This window comes from Haemaphysalis longicornis, unplaced genomic scaffold (assembly GCF_048455015.1).
Source record: "Haemaphysalis longicornis isolate Haplotype H1 unplaced genomic scaffold, Haemaphysalis longicornis Haplotype H1 scaffold_5, whole genome shotgun sequence".
Classification (NCBI taxonomy): Eukaryota; Metazoa; Arthropoda; class Arachnida; order Ixodida; family Ixodidae; genus Haemaphysalis; species Haemaphysalis longicornis.
Window position 1 is genome coordinate 49,972,773 of NW_027526385.1, and position 20,032 is coordinate 49,992,804.

General features: G+C 45.6%; 1 protein-coding gene across 1 annotated transcript; it reads left to right on the forward strand.

The window, feature by feature from the left end:
* Positions 1 to 3,344: 3,344 nt before the first annotated feature.
* Positions 3,345 to 17,544, forward strand: LOC144138208 (uncharacterized). The gene is made up of 9 exons (XM_077670391.1): positions 3,345 to 3,626; positions 7,922 to 8,696; positions 10,345 to 10,496; positions 11,362 to 11,617; positions 13,603 to 13,766; positions 14,796 to 14,887; positions 15,145 to 15,303; positions 15,801 to 15,870; positions 17,130 to 17,544. The coding sequence occupies exons 1-9, from the start codon at positions 3,560 to 3,562 to the stop codon at positions 17,225 to 17,227; spliced, it is 1,833 nt and encodes a 610-aa protein (XP_077526517.1). The 5' UTR covers positions 3,345 to 3,559; the 3' UTR covers positions 17,228 to 17,544.
* The last annotated feature ends 2,488 nt before the right edge of the window (positions 17,545 to 20,032 follow it).

Here is a 20,032-nt window from a genome sequence, read left to right on the forward strand (position 1 = left end):
TTCTGCCCCGTAGGTGAGTACCGGTAAGATGCAGCTGTCATACACTTTCTTCTTGAGCGACAATGGTAGGCTGCTATTCATTATTTGAGAATGTCTGCCATATGCACCCCACCCCATTCTGATCCTTCTAATTATCTCTGCCTCATGGTTGGGATCTGGGGTCACAACTTGGCCTAAGTAGATATATTCGCTTACCACTTCCACTGCCTCGCCACCTATCTCAAACTGCTGTGCTGTCCCGAGGTTATTGATCATTACTTTAGTTTTCTGCATATTAATTTTCAGGCCCACGGTTCTACTCTGTTCGCCCAGTGCAGAAAGCATGCTTTGCAATTCGTCCCCCGAGTTACTTAGCAAGGCAACGTCAGCAGCAAATCTGAGGTTACTGAGGTATTCTCCATTAACCCCTACTACTAACGGTACAGAATTTGTACCTCTGTATTTGATTTTTGTACCTCTGCTAACGGTACAGAAATCGTAAGTTGTCAAGTGCGTTTTTTGGACCTCAAGGTTCTTACGTCAAATGCCTATCAAAACAAATCCTGACTTCATTCTGAATAATTTTTTGACAGAAATTTACGGGATGGGAGGCGAGCCCCAGTGGAACCTACCAAGAGCTCAGTAGTTAAATTGAGGCAAAGAACTTGGGTAGTTTTAAAGGCAGTGAACAGAAACGTATGGATGCGAAGAAGTGATTGCGCCGTGTCCTCCAGTTCAAACAAACGCCTTTCGCTCCCTTTTCTGTGAGGGTTGTTGGAATGGCTTGTTGTATTAACGTACATACACCCATTAAAAGTTCAAGTTCCTCTAGCGCCAAGAATACCGATCAAAAGTTTTTGCATTCTTCAATGTGTGTGCGCGGTAATTTTCGTAAGAAAAGTTTCAAATTGCAGGACTCTACACGATATCTTTGCGATTAAATTTGCCGGTCGCTTGCGTAAAACAACATTGCGAATTCACTTAAAATTCTGGAAATTGAAAACACGGTCCCACGAGGCAAAGCTATAGCGACCTGCAACATAGAATTTGGTATCATCATCATCATCATCACCAGCCTATCTACGCCCACTGCAGGGCAAAGGCCTCTCCCATTATTCTCCAATTACCTCTCCAATTTGGTATACCAAATTCTCCAATTTGGTATTCAAAGCGCCTAACCGCGCTTCGGTGTTTACGGCACTGCACGGCGCCATTGTTACATCCAATAATTTTCCCATGGACGACCTGATTCAATTGCATGTTCATGTCTTTCGACTGTTAAGCCTAAACGTTGGGCTAGTGTGTCTTGACTTGAATATATATTACCGGAGTCACTAGATAAGGTATCAGAGTACACCACCACTGAGACACGCAAGTCAACGGCATCCATTTGGATGTTATCAGTGTTGCGAGATTGCTGCATCTGCGTCCTCACCGCTAGCATATACCGGGTCGTGTGTTAACAACACTGGCGAATACGAAGCAAAACAGCATCTTCGGACACACTTCTGCTGCTAAAATGCTGATACACGTGTAATCTTCGATTCGTGTTCGGAACATCAGTCATGCGCAACCTCAGAGCAGGAAGGACGAGCTAACTCTATCATAGTTGATAGACTGAAACTCATAAACAACAAAATGGAGGAACCCATGCACCGCCGCCGTGTAACAAACGTCCCGTGACGTGAACAGTCTAATTATCATGGCGGCGGCACGGAGCAATCGGAGAAAAAAGCGTCGATACTCTGTAACCTGATCTAGTGACATTACATATTACCAGGAAAGTAACGACACGGACCGAGAATCGTCCTGTCAGCTTCTTTCCTGTTCCATGTCTTTTTTGCTGGTGATATATATTTAGGTTCTTCAACTGTTTTTCTGCGTTTTTAAGAAGCAGTGTGGAAGCCGCGTCATTGTGCTTTTAATATAGCGATTACGAACAATGTTTTGCCTTCGCATGTGCTGTGGCGAACATTACGCTTATTTATTGTAACCCTCAACCCTCCTAATTCACCGCTAACCCTTTTCGCAATACCCGTTCAGAAAAAAAAATATGAGAACGAAAACCAGAATATCGCGAACACTGCGCACACTGACTCCGAGAGTTTAATTTGTAGGCTTGAATCTAATTTCTAAAGCGAAGCTTTCAGCCTTTCCCCGACGTCGTCTGTGATCTACCCAAACCGCAGTGCTAGAGAGCGTACTTTCTCTCATTATGATGTTGATCGTGGGTTCAGCTATAGTTTGTGTGTGTGTTTGTGTATGACCCTTTGCTAAGTTTCAAAGTACGCGTACCAGATTCAGTGTACACGCCTAAACGTTTTGTGGTCGCCGACTTTAAATTTGCGGCATTTTAAGCAATTGATTGATCGATTGAGTCTAGGACAGGACACTAGCGAGTGTCCTGTGTACTTCTTCTTCGTCCGCGTCTCTTTTTCACTAGTAAAATGCAGTCAATAAAATCCGCCGGCATAGTTGTTGCTCTCTTTGTACTTTTCATGCTTTCTCTAGGTGGCCCTTGTGCTGCTCAGCCGGCCCACGGTTTGTTGTAAGTTGTGCGTACTACATGGCCGGTCTTCCTACAGTTTGTTTTCTTAGCAACATCACATTATTCGCATAACTTTGTTCTGTTTCGTAAGACTGTGCTAAAGGTAAGAACTGTGCCAAGCAGGCGAGGCTAGGGGCAAGAGAGGACAAGACAAATTGCAGTGTCCTCTATGATAACGAGGATGATGAGGATGTTGATGCCTCGACGTGTTCGACAGGTAGCAACAAGACGGGGCAACTACTTTGATACCCTTATACTTAGTATTCGTGCTCTTTGTTTTACATTTACCATGGTTTCATTCCCTCAAATTGAGCTATAGGTTTTTTACGTCCGTGTTTTCTACAATATCCATAAAAGCTACCCACCATGAACTCCTTTCCACTAGCCACTTTGGGGACGATCCAAGTTTTTTGTCTTTGGGAGAAGTCACGTTCTGCTTCCTAATGAGGTAAGCACCGATAGTTGGCATTGGTTGTGTAATACTATTCCTTTTTTGACGTGGCTAACCCACTCTCAGTTACGTCAGAACCATACATACGACCCATCCTTTATAACTACACATGTCAGACTCCAGTTTGCAGAGAACAAAAAGCAACCCCTTGTTTGCAACGCAAAACTCGCTGCCGCCCGCCAAATCCAACTCCGCCACATTTCCGCACCGCGATAACGCAGCCTGGCTCTCAGGCATCCGCCCGACCAAGGTCGACGCGAGCGGAGACTTGACCCAGGCCGCTGCACGCCCCGATAGGAGAGAGGGTGATTGTTTCTGCTCCCTCTCTCCCCTCATATCATTCGTTTCTGCTTCTTCTATCCGTAGGAAATATCGGCAGCCAAAGGGGTGAGATCAACAGCGGGAGCTGCCGGCCGGCACAAGACTCCCCGCGGCGGCGGTCATTGAAATTCCGGGGATCAACCACTTTCGCCTGTGACGTCTCAGGGAGGTCAGCTGTGGAGGAAGCTGGTCGAGTCCCCGCGTGTCTAGGAACAAGAAATCACGGCAAGACGCTGCAGCGTTGTCGACGAAGCTGACGGATGGGCTGCATAGGAGGATGCGGAGCGTTGGTACTGCTTCCGTTACTTGTCTGCTGCTGTGCTGTAGGTGAGTGCCCTCATTGATGAAATCACTGTAGTTTCTAACCGGCACGAAGAGTACACTCGCACCATTTTGGTTAAATCAGTGTAACCGAACCTAACACTGTCAAAGGCCGTTACTAACGACTCCCGAAACCGTGCCAGTAATGTCGTTCTTTGAATTCAGGGAGTTCGGCTCGGATGAAGGATTGAAAGATACTTGTGACGTAAGAGATGACGACTTAAGATTGTTTGTAAATTTTCGGGGGAAGCGGTGGAGGGGTTTGGGTGTTTAGTGGCGCCTTTTATCCGGTAAGTGAACACCGATCCCAATAGTGAAGTCTTGTAGGGAGCAGAAAAAAGCGCTTAGCTAGGGATGCGGGCAGGCATGGCCAATTTTGTGGGGTTCCTGTCTCTGCTTGTAGTGCTACCGAGGTCTATAGAAAAGATTGTGTGTTAGACTGCCCTCGTTAACAGCGGGTGAACAACAAAACTGAAAAAAAAACGGGCACCAAAAAGGCTGTTTTAGTGTCTTTCAATGCAGATGTGAGCTGTACTTTTGATAGTGAATTTTTTATTTATTTATTCTGCTATGTTGCTTTAAGGCTCCCAAATATATTTTTGTGAGGGGACACGTATACACAGCGCGGAGCAAGAGCACACACGGGGGCAGAACTGCAGGAGTAATTTTTGCAACCCTTGGTTTTTATATGGATCGTTTACGCTGTAATACTGATTGAAGCCTAAAATGCAGCGATTAAAATGATTTGAGTGAGAATATCGGCACAAAATTCATGACAACTAGTGAACATCATTCTACGGGTACTCAAGAGCCGCAGTAATACCACGCGAGACCAGCAAAGGGAGAGATATTTGATAATAGCATGAAATCACGATGGAAGTCAATTAGTAGTGTAAGGTGTTTCTTGAATTGGTCACGGAAAAGGTGTCGCTCCTATAAAAACCCGATAAAATCGAGATATTCTATAGCGAAATGGCCTATCGGGAAAACCGTTGTTGTGATAAAATGGGAAAAAGAAGTAATTGATAATGTATTGCGTGAATAAAATGTTAAAAGAGGATAACTGCAAAGTGCTTCCCTACTCTGGCTAAGATTAGTGTTCATTGAAATAGCGGTTTCCGCGAAAGTATTGGTCTCTGGAAAACATCTAAAAAATTACAAAGCCCAATAACACTGTCACAACGACAGCGATTTCGTCCTGCGGCGAATATTAAAATGATAGTGATGATGATGACGAGGACGGTATTAATGGGGAGAGTATTTTTCTGGTGGTTCCGTAGCACCACGCTGTTTTGCGTACAATGAAATCGAGAAAACTTTGCTCGCGTTATGTTCTGTTCGTTGAAGGTTAGGTTTAAATTGAATTTAGGTTAGGTTTTGTTGGGGTATGCTTAGGGTAGGTTATATTATGTTGCGCTACACGACCTTTTTATGTATACATATACAGGTGATGCTGCAAAACTACCAACAGAGTCTACCGGGGGGTGGTGATAGTATGATGGGGATGACTGCCCTTGGACGCGCCAGATGTGACACCGGCAAAATTGGGCTAATGCCATTGACTGCTTTTAATATTTGAGTAGATGAGAAAAAGTGGTGACGCCGTGAGGGTTTTGGTGAATGTAATCGATCAGTCAATAAGGCAGGAATAAAGCAGCGATCTGCGTTGCACCCGAGTCATTAAGGGTGTAAAAATGCAATCTTTTAGCACAACCTTACTCCTGTTTAAATGCAGATCACACATTTCAGCGGTTTTTGGTCACTTAAAACTCAATTTTAAAATCCGGACGACTTATGAAAGCTAAATTATTGAGTGGGTGTTGGTTAACATGAAAGCAATTGACACGTTCGGGCAGCTTGCGGGTTATGCGTACTGTGATTGCAAATTGTATTTCACAACCGTGTGCATTTCTAGCTAAACCATGTTAAAATACCCTAATTCAACATCAGTTTCAGCATGCTGTTTAGTATGCACCACACCTATTCGGACGTAGGGCATGCCACCCACCGTGAAATATCTCCCTTCTGTACGTCCGTTATTGGTTCCTTGGGATGCTAAGCGAACTATGGCCTAATGGTGCTGCTATAAATTTAGATTATTTTAATTCTGTTAGGAATCTGTGCATAACTGTAGTCTCAATACACTTACGTGTCGCGTTGTTCCGTTCCTACCTTTGGTCCTCGCTGTACTGCGCTGTGAACATTTCTTGTATATTTCTAACAGCGTTGTCTGCACCCCAGCTTAGGAGAAAGTAAAAATAGCCATTTTCTTAAAAACTAGCCTCAACTAAGTGAAGGTTCCGCACGAGATCAACATTACGAGATCGAATGGTGTCGGTAACAACACCCGTTGTTAATAGTTGTTAAGTTAACTTCTCAGAAAAAAATTGCCTGTGTATCTGCTCCTTTCCTTGAAAATATCGTCAAAAGACGATATTCTTTGAAGACATTTGCCGAGTAAATGCCTCCCTTTGCTCTCCAAGTCGCCTCTCAAGCTGTTCGTCTTCCGTCGCGCTCCTCTCAAGGTAAATACACTAAAGGTTTGCTCAAGCAATTTAAATTTACCGCTTTCCATTGCTCCAGGGCGGGTGCCTCGATGCCAGTGCTGCCGTGCGACACAGACGCGAGTGAATTCAGTTGCCCTACTACAATATTTATAGACCCACGTTGCCCTTTTCCACGTGCGTTCCAACGGAGCATATATCTAGGGGAACTCTTCGTTGCTGGTGCCGTTCAATTTCTTAAATTCCGCCAGGAGCTATAGTAGCGCTAGCAAAAGCAGGCGACGAATTTCTGCAATTGGTGTAGTATTTCATTTGCTATCGCAGAAACCAAGCATCTATGAATGTTTTAATTAAGGAACACTGCAAATATCACTTTTCTATTGAGTTTTCTGCCTTATATTTGCGCAATGTCGTTCTTGTTCAAAAATTTGGACGAGTGCGAACATTAACACCGGGCTTAGACGTTTAGATTTGGATGTGGATATATAAGACTATTGCACAGATTTTGTTTCACTTTTGCCGCGTGGCTGAATCGAGTCACAGACAGACAGACAAAGACAGATACATACAGACCAAAATTTCTGGGTTTAGTAGCCCAAGAAAGGCTATCGTCTTTACAAAATTTTAAGCGTGAAGTATACACGCAACAATCGAGCAGTGGTAATGCGACTGCGCAACTGATACGTGTGTAAATAAAATAACCATGTGCATTTTTTAATTACTGGCGTCAAAACTCCGCCTGTGGCGTCTACTGTAGAAGCGGTTTCGTTAGCGTCAGGATTTGATTTCCATTTTTGAGCCCCAATTGCTGCGCACAATTACAATAGTTACCCTGGGCAAAATAGGGAGAAACACGGGGAAGTGCTTAGAAACAAACTCGCTCCATACGAGAACAAAAATAAATGGCCAGATATTTTTGTTGTGGTACTTCTGTCTATTTAACTCTTCACGCTTTCTTTTAAAACAGACTCTTGACTGCTGTCCGGCTTTCCTACTTTCACAGGTGAATGATGTTGCTAAGAATGACAAAACGTTTATGTACTCATGCTTGCCTCATTTAGTCCAGTTAGCAGTAAGCGCAAGGACTGTGAAGTGTTAAATGGGGCACTCAATCATTATCAGCCGGTTTAAAAGCAGGCGAGAAAAAAGTTGTGTCATCGCTAGTAGAAAAATACCTCCGATTTTCATGCCAAGATTTCTTGCCGTTTGCTGACTGTGCGGGCTTTATCATTTTTTGCGGAGCCTCAACATGTTCACGTAGCACTGCCCCTGATTTGCGGGCTACATTCAGCGGTAAAAGCCAAACGGCCTACATTTTACACGGGTAGAAGTGACGTTGGTAATAAAAATTTGTTTTATTCCCGCATACACCAAGATTTCAATGACGTCACATCCCTCACGGAAGTGACGCCAGTACCCCGAAGCAAGCGGTCTGTAAACGTGCACCCCTGCAATCAGGGTCTTCTTGCAGGGAAGCAGCCTTTAGTAGTAAAGAGTACGTTATACTTAGGGTTGTTCGTTTTCGGGTTTTATATTTTAACACGAAAGTGTTTTATGCCGGGATTCACAAAGATTTCACTATCCGTCATATACATCACGGAAATGACGCTAGCACACCTTTGCCGAAGCGACCCCCCAGCAGGACGTCGCTCACCAAGCATAACCACAAGACAGCCGCCGGCCCGCACATCATGCTCAGCTGCAGATTTCGCTGCACATTTCGCTTTCGTGCTTTGCCTATTCCTATGACAGAGGAATCAACAACAGTTTTTTTTTCTGACATTTATCACCCTGCAGGTACCCAAGCAAGCAGCGACCAGCAGCGTCAAGAGGAAACAACAGTAGCACCGGCAGACCAAAGAGCCCAGCTCTCGAAACAGGAAGAGACCATCAAAGTTGCTACTGCCGAACCCCCAAACAGCGAGAAATCTGCGCCACTGACAGCTGAAAGTTATAGTCTACACGTGGACGCGCGAGGCATTCCCAATCAGGACATCCCTCCGCCCGCTCCCGGCTATGTCAGCCCGCAAGGCTTAGCGTTCTATCCAGATTATGGCCGAGGATTACCCCCCGACTTGCTACTTAAGGGGAATCGTGCTTACAGTGATGGTTCTTATCCCGACAGCTACGGACGGTTTGATCCCAGGCTCAACTATAACCTCCGCCCCGGACTAGATCGCAATGGTCGGGGCTACCAAGACCCCAGCTTAACCCAAAATCAGCGTGGCCCCTCCTACTCAATGCCTGACGCAACACCGGACTTCGCTCCCCCTGTACATGCCCGACCAGCCTGGCAGACGCAAGGGGGCGATCCGCCAGGGGTCTCCCTTGAACTGGAAGCGGGCATTGGGGGTGCAAGGGAAGCAAGTAGAGAAGGTGCGGCGGACAAACGTGACGGTAGCAGCCGCGCCATGGTGCCTCCTATCGAACTTACGCCAGACCCGGATGTGGTGACCATATCCGACATTCAGAGGCTGGGCGACGCCAGGCTGGAGAGGACAACCCGCGGTTACTACGACAGCGGCGCCGACCAGGAACAGACACTCCGGGAAAATGTGGAAGCGTACTCCAGGTTAGTTTGGCATAAGAACACGGTCCGTACCAAGTGAACATCGCCGCTGGGGTGTATGATAAATGGGCGGCACGAATAGTGTGCCGTGTCTATGCCCCAGGTACGTTATTGCTTTCGTTGTGCCGCGCTTACCTGGTCATCATGTTCATTTAACAGGGCCATAGTTTAACCCTACAATATATGGCTACTACAATATAGACAACTCTAAATCTTAACTCGTTCACTGACATTTCGGGCTGCAGACAAATTTATTTTATTCTGCGCCAAGAGAATTACAGATTTAAGACGTAAAGTGTTCCTAATTTCCACCCGAAAAATTACTCGTTCGGACAACACTTGCTACAGCCAGCCATACAATAGAGTACGTTTATACAATAAGAAAACAGAAGATTGAGATCAAAGGGGCCCCAGATCATGGTAAATCTACCACGTTCACTTCCCATTCATTGATCTGCGGGGGAACCGCCAATGGGAAACAAATAGGCCCGCTCAATTGCGATATTGCAGGTTGGTAACTTCAGAACGTAGCGCTACACGATACGAAAATCAATAAGCAGCCACCATGAGTTCATGTAATGAGTTTCAATAAGAATTTAGTCTGTCAAACTTTTATAAAGCGATATTCAAATGCACCAAAAGGAAAGTCTTTGGACATACAAGTACTCTGCTTGATACCCCTTCAGAGTGAACACGTGTGTTTGGGGGGGGGGGGGGGGGCAGTAAGGCGAAAGGGAGAAGGGGGTCGCGTAGGCTGAAGGCTACGCAGTGGGCTGATTTGAAGGGCACTATGGAAAGTTGTGCCAAGCCGACTTGGAGTCACAACAGCTGTAAGGGGTCTAGAAAATAACGACGGAAGGGAATCTAGGCGAAACAGGCGCTCATGTCGTATATACCCTTCTCCAACCTTACAAACTCGTTCTTCCGCAACAGCTAGATAATGCTGTAAAAAAGCGGAGTACGGCAACATGTTCACACCAGACGTCCTACAAAGCGTACAGGTGGTTTTTGTCCTTCTCTCTCTGCAGCATGTTGCCTATTTTCGTATATCCGATTTCAGTTGTGGTCACATCTTTGAGTCAATCGGCTCATTGTAATAAAAAACACCCCTTTCCTAGAAGTATCACCTGGTGTGAAAAAATAACCAGCCCCGTAAACGGCATTTCTGTGCGGGGAATAACATTCATGCATGAGCCCATCTTTCAATGGAATAACGTAGACAAGGAAGACCGCCAAGCCTACAGCCACATTCGAACACATCAAAACTCGGCGTGCCCAAACGGAAGGTTTGTTTAGAAGGCCCAGGAGCATCTGTCTCCGCATATGCCATGAATTCTAGCCTGTTTGATGTATTGGTGGGTTTTTGAACCGACCATTTGCTCATTCCCAAGGTTTTCTTTCGCCTCTGATGCTCTCGACGAATTTCTAATGGAAAAGTCAATACCAAAATTTTTGTTTGCGGAACGAAAAGTGCATAAGAAGTTTGATTGTCATCATGACTGTCCAGACACACTCAATTCTTAAGCGCCAGTTTAAAGCTTTATTCATTGCCTTTCCTGCAGCACGTCTAGTAACGAAAACATCACCTTTTTCCCTGTCTTTCCCAACCTGTAAGAATTAACGTGTCCTAATTCACGCCTTTCTTTTCTAGACTTCGCTTCCGACCCCGTGTTCTGGTGGACGTCTCAAAGACAATGACGGCTACAACTGTGCTTGGGAAGGAGATATCCATGCCCATAGGCATCGCGCCCTCGGCGATGCAAAAACTTGCCCACCCAGTCGGTGAGGTGGGCACGGCAAGAGGTGAGCTGGCTCCAATAGTTTTACTCAGTTAAAGTGCAGCGGTCGAAAAAACCGTGAGGTTTGGCTTTTGCCGCCCATGGCTCGATCACACATCAATGTTCGCGCCTGCTTGAAACTCAGTACAAGAAGCTTTTGGCAAAAAAACAAGTATGTTCGCCAGATTTACGTCGTTCAGGTAACGTGCTTAAATTGATTTCAGTTTGCGTTGCAGGAAGCGTTTACACATTTTATCAAATTTAACATCTCTTTCACCCCTTTGGCAATATCTCTGGAACATTTTGTAAGCTTTTTGCTTTCGTTTCCCTTGTATTTCGGCCTGTTTGCAGGGCATAAACAAAACAAGCACTTTTGATCGCGTTCAAATGTTGCAAACTTTACAACAGCTATGGTTGTGCTAAGTGTCCATTCTTCCAAAAGGTAGTGCCAAGGCACAATTCTAAGAGTATTTACTTCAGCCGAATTCGAGGCAGTTTGTTCTCGTTTTAAGAAAGAATTACTTCAGGTAAGCGTGTAGAAAGGCTAGAATACTACAGAATATTTCACTGCACTAGAAGTACCCGTAATTTCTAACAAATAAAGAAACAAAACCTTTGTACAACCACACCTGCATAAACCTAGTTTAACAATAGTTTGTTACAGATCGGCGGGCTGATGTCAGTTAAATATAATCTCACGGTGATTTTTACGTTCTTCAGTAAGGCTACCATTAGAGCAACAGGATCTAGACTGTTAGAATTTCATTTATTATCCATTCTAATTAGTGGTCAGTAGTGATTTTTTTCCGCAGTTTTGGCGTCTCAGAGTTGTTGACCGTGAAATGATGTCAATCAAACAGTATGATGGTTTCTTTCGTTTTTTTTCGCAGCTGCCGAAGCTGCGGGCACAGTGATGATACTGAGCACTCTCAGCACGACCTCTCTCGAGGACGTGCGCCGAGCGGCGCCAAACTGCCTGCTGTGGTACCAGCTCTACGTGTACCGGAATCGATCCCTGACTGAGTCCCTGGTGAAGCGGGCCGTCAACGCGGGCTACTCTGCCATAGTGCTCACTGTCGACGCGCCTGTTTTTGGCCAGAGGATTATCGATGTCAAGAACAGATTCAGCCTACCCCCAAACCTTACGTGAGCTCTGCTGCCTCAGCGTATTCGGGCATCAAGCAAACGCGCGCACAAATACAATGATCAGTAAACCGTACACAACGCTGTAATTTCGAACTAAGACGGGTTCAAGAATAATCTTTTAACACGAAAGTGTTTTACTTTCGGATACACGAAGAGTTCACAAACGTCATATCCGTCATGGAAATGACGCCAGTACAACGAAACAAGCGACCTGTAAAGGCTGCGCCCCTGCACACAGGGTCTTCTTGCGGGGAAGCAACCTTTATAACTAAACAGTAGGTTAAACTTGGGGTTGTTCGTTTTCGGGTTTTATATTTTAACACCAAAGTATTTTATGCCGGGATACACCACGATATCAGTGACGTCATATCCGTCACGGAAATGACGCCAGTATATCTTTGCCGAAGGAACCCGCTAGCAGGGCGTCGCTAGCCAAGCACGCCCACAAGACAGCTGCTGACCCACATGTCACTCAGCTGCAGATTTCACTGCACATTACACTTTCGTGTTTTACCAATTCCTATGACAGAGGAATCAACAACAGTTTTTTATGCACTTGCACTGTTTGAGGAGTACTAATGCTAGAACACACAGTTTTAATTCTAACACAGTATGTCAGAATTAAATTACTCTTAGCATGTACCCCTACGTGTGAGGTACGCCACCACTTTAATAGAGATGAACTGTACGGAAGTGATTCTCCAAACACACAGATAGGCGGTGTCATTTGCTGCTGCTAGTACCGTACCTATTTAACTGCAAGCGCACCATCTCCACTAACCAGCAGAGCTTGTTTGCGGCACGCGGCCGCTCAGAGCCCCTGTCAATGTAACGCCGGTTTTGACAGGCAAAAGATTGTACAAAAGAGGCTGACAAAAGGTGGCCGGCTGCCAAGGTTGCCTGGTTCCGTATGTCTGTAGCCCTCATCTTTCGTAGATATGCTAGCTTGGTGTTCTTACTGTGGTGAAATTTTGTACGATCCCGGTCGAAAAACGTTACCGCAATAACAGTACCTGCTTCCCAATGATGCCTTTTTTATCTCTAGGGCATTAACTATGCCATAGGATATTTTTTAGAAATTTCTTACTGAACTCATTCCAATAAACTAAATTTGCATCGACACTAAGACATATCAACAAATCAACAAGGTGTCTGACATTGCCGTTCAGCGTGTTCATTGACAGTCGAAACATTATGCAAAATAATATTGTTACGTGATGCAGGGAACATTTAAGAGGAACCATTGCAAGTGATGGGTGATTTATGTACATTATGTACAAGAGGCGATGAAAAGCGCGCGTAGGCAGCCCACCAGCCACTCGCTCATCGTCGTCACCATCGTTATTGTGGATGTTAAGGTCATGACCCCATGCGGCATTGTCCAGCATGTCCCGTGACAATATGTAGAGTATTTGCGACATTTGGAACCCCTAAAATTATAAAACGCGGCCTTATGCCTCTCTTTGGGGCTGCATGTACGGCAAATGTTTCTTAAATTTTTTTTCATGCTGTGGCATGTTATTTATAAGGTGTTTATTGAGGCTGGAACCGACATTTTAGACTACTATTTTATGTTTCTCGGTCAACGCACATGATGTACAGGTGCCCCAAAAAAGTAAACGGAGCGCAGGTTGCCGGTTTTGAGCGGATTTCCATGCCCTGTGCGTAGCCAGCAACATCGAAATGACATTTCAAAGAAATCATTCTAGGACAGAATTCGGTTGCACATTTTCCATTTAGGTGGCAGCCGGATAAAACAAATTGTGTAATTTCACGAAGCCGTGCTCCGTTTGCTTTTTGGGGGGCCTGTACCTACTCTGGAAGGTAGTGACTTTTTCTACTGCTGAATTGTGCGAAATAAAAAAATTCCAGAGATTTCAGCTGTCTGTAGATGTCCTTTCTCTTCTTGTTCGAGTGAGCTCAAGAAACTATTGTCGCCTCAAATTTCTGCCCATATACAACTTATGATGCATTGGCAAATGCAGGCTCGCCAATCTAGAAGGATCTTTGTCCGGTCTGTCCTCGATGTCCGGCTCGGGGTTGACCGAGTACACCAGCCGGCTGTTCAACCCAGCCGTCACGTGGGAGGACATTCCTTGGTTGGAAAGGATCTCCAGTCTTCCGATCGTCATTAAGGGCATCGTTACGCGTAAGGACGCACGCTTCCTTCAATCCTTGAAATGTCAACAAAATAAAAATGTTTTAACAGTGAAAGCTTTTTTCTAGGAAGGTAGCGCGGTCCACTCAAATGCGGGAACATTCCTCTGGTAGGGTGTGGAAACACACAAGGGTGTTATGTATATTGGCGGAAGTATCTGTGTCACGTCGTGGCCATTTTGTATTTTTGCATATAGATCTAGATAAGTTGTCTGGACTATATTCCGCTGCTGCAAGGAAACATGCATATATATTTTTGTGCTTGTGTACTATACATAGCAAGTAGTTACTAAGTGCACATGCTATCTTTCAGCCGCTGCTGTTTAAATGTACTTACTCTAACCTTGTGGTTCCTTAAGACAAGTATTGTACCTTTTGCATTCTCCAATGTTTGGAGTAGCCAGCTTCTGCTTGGGTTAGAGCTAAACTCTCCAATAAATCATTATTTCTCTCTCTCTCTCTCTCTCTCTCTCTCCAACCTTTTCGTGTGAACGTGTCCTGGAAGGTTGGTTCGCGAAGTGGCTCATTAGACAGATGAGGCGGTGGATTTAACGGCATATTTTTAACACGTGCACTGTTGTACCCCCGTTATGTATCGAAGCAGTTCTAAGGTAGCAATGTCGGAAAATAATCAGGGGACAGAACCATATAAACATTTTATTACACCAAGGAGCGTTCAGCTAGTCTCTGCAGCAACTGCAGTAGACGGAATCAAGCGGCAGTGTCGCTCAGAGCACTTATACACACGCTCAAACGGCGTCTGCTTTCCACGAAAGTAAGCAGAAGAGAGAGAATAAACTTCTTTATTAGCAAAAAAAATTTGGAGCAGCCTCCCTTATTTCCGGGCTGTACTAACCATAAAGCGCAACTCGCAGCTTCAACAGCGCCCCATAGTGCTACTGAAATTCAGCTAACCACTCAATACTTACGGGGTAGAAAAATGATTGGTTTAAAGCTTCCAGCAATGGTTCGACAACATCGAAAATGAGTGGTGGATATTGGGGGTTCTCCTTCTTCGCAGCCGAAGCGGCCGCGTACGCACAGACCTTTGGAGCTTCGGCCATTCTGGTGTCCAATCATGGAGGCCGCCAACTGGACGGCACCCCAGCTACGGTGAGGAAGCAGTTAGGCAACACGCCCACCCCCCTGTTACCAACGTAACCTGGTGACAACGGCAAGAATGTTGACAATGTGGCACTATTCATTATGTTGTAAATATCGCCAAAATAGTGCGCTCCTCTGGATGGGCACGTTTTGTGTTGAAAGAGGGCCTTGAACAAGTTTTGCAATGCCTCTCAAGTGCTTACACGTTTTGGCTCTTCTTCGAAGTGCATCTGACAACTATACTTGCTATTTCACGCTCCTTTTAGATTGAAGCCCTTCCAGAAATCGTTGCAGTACTCCGAGGCCGCATGGAAGTCTACTTGGACGGTGGGGTCCGCACTGGATCCGATGTCGCCAAGGCCCTGAGTCTAGGAGCACGGGCAGTGTTCATCGGAAGGTCTGCATTGTGGGGACTCGCCTACAATGTGAGCAGGGTTTCTGCTACAAATATGCTCTCCACGTAAACCTTGTACTTGGCTCATTTTTCACGCAAGTATGGTGTGGCGGCGAGAGGATCACGTACTAGAGAGAAGCGACATTGCTTTAGCAGATATGTGCAAACCCGAATGAGACAAGGATAAGACAGCTGACTTGTACCTCTTGTTATCTGTAAATGTCATACGTGGCTCCTTTTCTAGCGATTTACAAGCTTTCTGCCTTCACGAGTTCCAATCCAACCCAGAATATGTACCCTCATCAACGGATGGAAAAAAAAGCAACTACAATTATGCCATTTGTATAGGTTGATGCAATTAAAGGATAGCAAAGAGAACGCCTCAGAGAACCTTTGTTTTTGCACATCAAAAGGGCTCAATTCCTAAACTTTTGAGGGAAGAAACTGTTATTTATGTTTGTCATCACGTAGAATAAGAACACTAATGTAACAAAAATGGTGGCCCTGTCTTTACTACCTTGTTACCAGGGCACCGAGGGTGTTGCAAGAGTATTGGACATACTACGGACTGAGTTCGAGCGCACACTCGCTCTGCTTGGTGAGTAGCAGTTAAGTTCAGTGAAACTGTATTGGGGTTGACGAGGGAATTAAGGGGATAAACATGGGTGGAATGCTCGTTCCAGGGCCCCAGATGCTTGTGACCTGACCCAGGCCTTGTCGATCAGCTTGAGCTAGTCTTCTAAGGCCTCGACGGCCAGGGTCACCTGCCTTGTTTCTAGAGAATGGCTTGTGGTATTCATCTCGGTTTGCAAATGAGTGGGCAGTTCCATACGGTATCGAAAGGCGTGGTTTTTTTGGCACACAAAAAAAAGTGCTCAGTAAATCTCTCTAGGAAAATAATAGGTTTGTTTGTGGTGTTTTCAGTGTTTGTGCAATTAGAAGCACGCAGCAGCGAAGGATGATGATGATGATGATGATGGTCATGATGATGATGCTATCGATTGTCTTGGCTTGTATCCGTATGAAAGAGTTCGCCAGGGCTCAACCATGGACTATATTTGGATTGAGACCTAAAGTAATTATTTATTTTCCAAAAACAAAGGGTGCGAAGTAAAGTCCCCTATGATAAAACCCGAATAAGCCAATGATTATGGATTCCTTAGCAACTCAAGCGACCTGTAACAGAAAGATAAGCTTGCATAAAATTAAAATATCCCCTTTTGCGGAACCCGAGTTTAATGCCGCGAAAGATGAACTAAGTGAAGTTCAAAGTGTCAGCCCCATCGTCTCAATCGGCTCCTTCAAAAGCACCTGACTAGCTGTCAAAAAGGGCGACAGTGCAGAAAAAAAAATTCGGTTGTCTCCAGGAGCAGGCACCATACACATGGTTCAGTATGCGGAAAGTCCTGACATGAAGAGATTTTAATTCACTTTCGTAATCCTCAAGCGCAGCTGAGTAAAGGGTACTTAGCATAGCCGCGAACCTCAAAGGCGAGCCTTCCAACCCTACTTTAAGCGCATGTATTCTCCGTTTGGTAAGAGTTTAGCTGGAGGATCAGCATGTATATGGCAAAATATTCTCAATCTTGAGGATTGTGGTGTTGTACATTTACACCAGATGGCCTTCTGAGTCATTGGCCACGGAATGGATGGCGCCACTGCGCGTGTGTGTATATAACCGATACTCGCTGATTAAAGGGGGTCATAGTCATGAATCGTACAGTGGTGTAGTGTGTTTACTTTTACGTGTCACCGGGCCGGCTACACGACAAGGATGAAACACCAGGCAGTTTTGGGATTCGGAATGCAGTGGCGGAAGGAAACCGCGGAATCAACTTTTTTCTTTTCACTTTGCAGGCTGTCCAGATTCCACAAAATTGACGCCGAGGTACGTCGTGCGACAAGAACACTATTCGCAGCTTACCTGGAGGAATTTCCCGCGCACAGAACTCTGAACGCCACGGGGTAGTTAATGGGCTCGCACGCCGCCATAGCAGCAGGGAACCTAGCTCAGAGCACGCCCGCTTCAGGTTTCTGCTGCTATGGCAGTGTCACGTGACAGGATGACGACACCCGTCACGTTGTTCTTCAGTTCCACCGTGTGAAAATCTCGGTTAGACGCAATGCACTGCCTACCATACGCGGCTGCAGTGGCGCATAGTGCGTCGGCTGACAACGTAAAAAAATCAGCGAACCCCGAAGAGCTTCCTGCTGCTTGTTGGTGAATAAAGTGTACAGGAGGTGTTGTGCTCCTGATTGCAGTTCGCAAAAAGATGTCCTTGTTGATTGGTTGATTGATTGATTGTAATGCAGATTTGGGAAAATTTGTCTCAAGCACTTTGGAGCATGTACTCGGCCTCGTATGTCTAAACATTATTAAGGTATCATAACCGGCGTCCATGTGGACCCTGTAGTGCACTCCAGCAACAAAACTTGCATGGCCATTTGTTTTTACTATTCCACCACAATATAATGACATATTAGCCATGCTAGGAGTCGTATCAATTACTTCCCTAATCAAAAGCGTCCACAAAGGAAGTTTTGTTGTGCAACGTAATATACGCCGGTTTTTGTAACGCGGGTTCTACCGGAAACGGCGTTTTATTGGTCGTAATGGCCGGGTGATTCATAGTCCGACTTTGTTGCAAGCACACTGGGGAAGGCACCGATACTGCAGGCACTTGACACAGGCATGTAGCCAGGTTTACAAAACTTTTAAAGGTACCAATAAGCTATATTTTTGAAGAGTGTCATTCCGCTGGTTCGTCCGTTCTTCATTCAGTTGACACCCGCCGCGGTGGCTCAGTGGCTAAGGCGTTGCGCTGCTGAGCACGAGGTCGCGGGTTCGATTCCCGGCCGCGGCGGCCGCTTTTCTGATGGAGGCTAAAAGCAAAAACGCCCGTGTGTACGAGATTTCGGCGCACGTTAAAGATCCCCAGGTGGTCAAAATTAATCCGGAGCTCTCCACTACGGCGCGCCTCATCGCCTGCGTTGCGTTGGCGCGTTAAACCCTACAATCAATCAAATCATTCAGTTGACGTTGTTTCTAAATAAATCATTGCAAACGCTACACAGCTTCAAGTTAAGTGGTTCACCTTCCCATATTAAGTGATTTCTTACAGGTTAGAACCCCGTGATCTGATATCACGAAACGGTACGCCTACAAGCATTATCGCGAGGCAAATGTGACCTTAGGATAGAACAATACACACTCGAGGAAGCTGCTTGGTTGTCAATTGATGCCTTATCGCCCCTTCTGCAACAGCCTAGCATAACAATGGGTTCGTCGTGGGAGTTGAATACTTATCGCGGGCCTGTTATCAGCAGCTCGGTGTTCACCATTGTCTCGTATACGTAGCTTTCCCGTGACGTCACCACTCTTGTGCTTTGCTCGCAGTTTCCCTACCGCTGCTCGAGATAGGAGCATTAGATAAGTTCACTGCCTTTCCCCGTTCACGCGGGTCAGCAACGTGGAAGCCATCGTGATGTCAGTGCAAACTATGTATAGTAAAAGTGAAATATAGCTATCTTGTAGTTTGCGCTTCTCACTCTACCCAATTGATTGGCGATTCATTGTGCGGGTTTCACGCCCCTGCGCTACGCAGAAGATAAGGCGCGCCGTAGTTGAGGGCTACGGATTAACTTTGACCACTTGATGATCTTAAACGTGCGGCGACATCTCGAACACACAAGCGTTTTCTGTTTTCGCCTTCATCACAAAAGCCGGCCGTGTAGCCGGGAATCGCACCCACGACCCTGGGAGAACCAGCAGAATGCCATAGCCACCGCGGTGGGTGCGGCAAGCAAATCACGCAGTGCCGCTCCGTGCTGGCAATAAGTATAGCTTTCCCAATTCTTCCAGACGCGGAAGAGTAAAAGCGTTTATCAGAAGTGCTGCAAAGTCTCTTGAAAACGATTACCACTTCCTTGCCAGAGTGACGGTTCCCGAGAACGCACGTGGCGAAGATATTACAACTGTAGCCACAGGATACACCTAGACGGTCTGTGCGTGACAGCACGCGCACGTTTTTTAAGGCGGTGTGCCGCTTCTTTTGGTGGCGTAAGTAATTTTTTTGAATCGCAAACCTACTAATAATAGGACCGCAATTTCACAATTTGTTGCTTTAGAGCAAGGGGGCGCGTGCCAGACAAAGGAATACATAAACGGCGGTAATTACAGAACAGTAGATACGCAATCACGCTGTGGGTTCCTTCCAATTCGTTGACAGCACGGTAGGGAGCTTAAGAACCGGCGTAATTGGACGTCTACAGCAAGAAAAATTACAACTGCCCAACGGCGACAAGCGTTGACAAAACATTGTGGCAAACAAATTAACATACGTGAGCCGCAGTTTCGTAAGAGACCGGAGGAAATATTATAATAAATATCATGCAATGACAACGCCAGCAAAAGGAGGAGCACAATTAAGCCATTAAGACAACATTTAAATTAACTAACTCATTTCGCTTGATGCAACATTATTGCGTATTACGTTGGCGATGGCGTCACATTTGAATTTCGGCAGCACTGTACTTTGCACCTTTGATCTCTTCAAATACTTCCTTCATGAAGCAGTTTTCGTTGTCGACTTCGTCGGCAAAGTCGTCAAAGTCGTTGACTTTGTGCGGAGGCCTTGAAAACATTGGAGTGCACAAACCTCCTCAGCAGCGGCGGACTGACACAGACTTGGCAGTAAGGAAATTACAGAAATTAAATTACAGTAATTAACTTACTTTTTGCTGCAATGAGTAATGTAATG

What these genes read in the sequence shown, in the direction of transcription:
- LOC144138208 (XM_077670391.1), top strand. Translation starts at nt 3,560, where the DNA reads ATGGGCTGCATAGGAGGATGCGGAGCGTTGGTACTGCTTCCGTTACTT. An exon ending in AATGTGGAAGCGTACTCCAG is followed by an intron (nt 8,697 to 10,344) that starts GTTAGTTTGGCA and finishes TTTCTTTTCTAG; the next exon opens with ACTTCGCTTCCGACCCCGTG. An exon ending in GCGCACACTCGCTCTGCTTG is followed by an intron (nt 15,871 to 17,129) that starts GTGAGTAGCAGT and finishes TTCACTTTGCAG; the next exon opens with GCTGTCCAGATTCCACAAAA.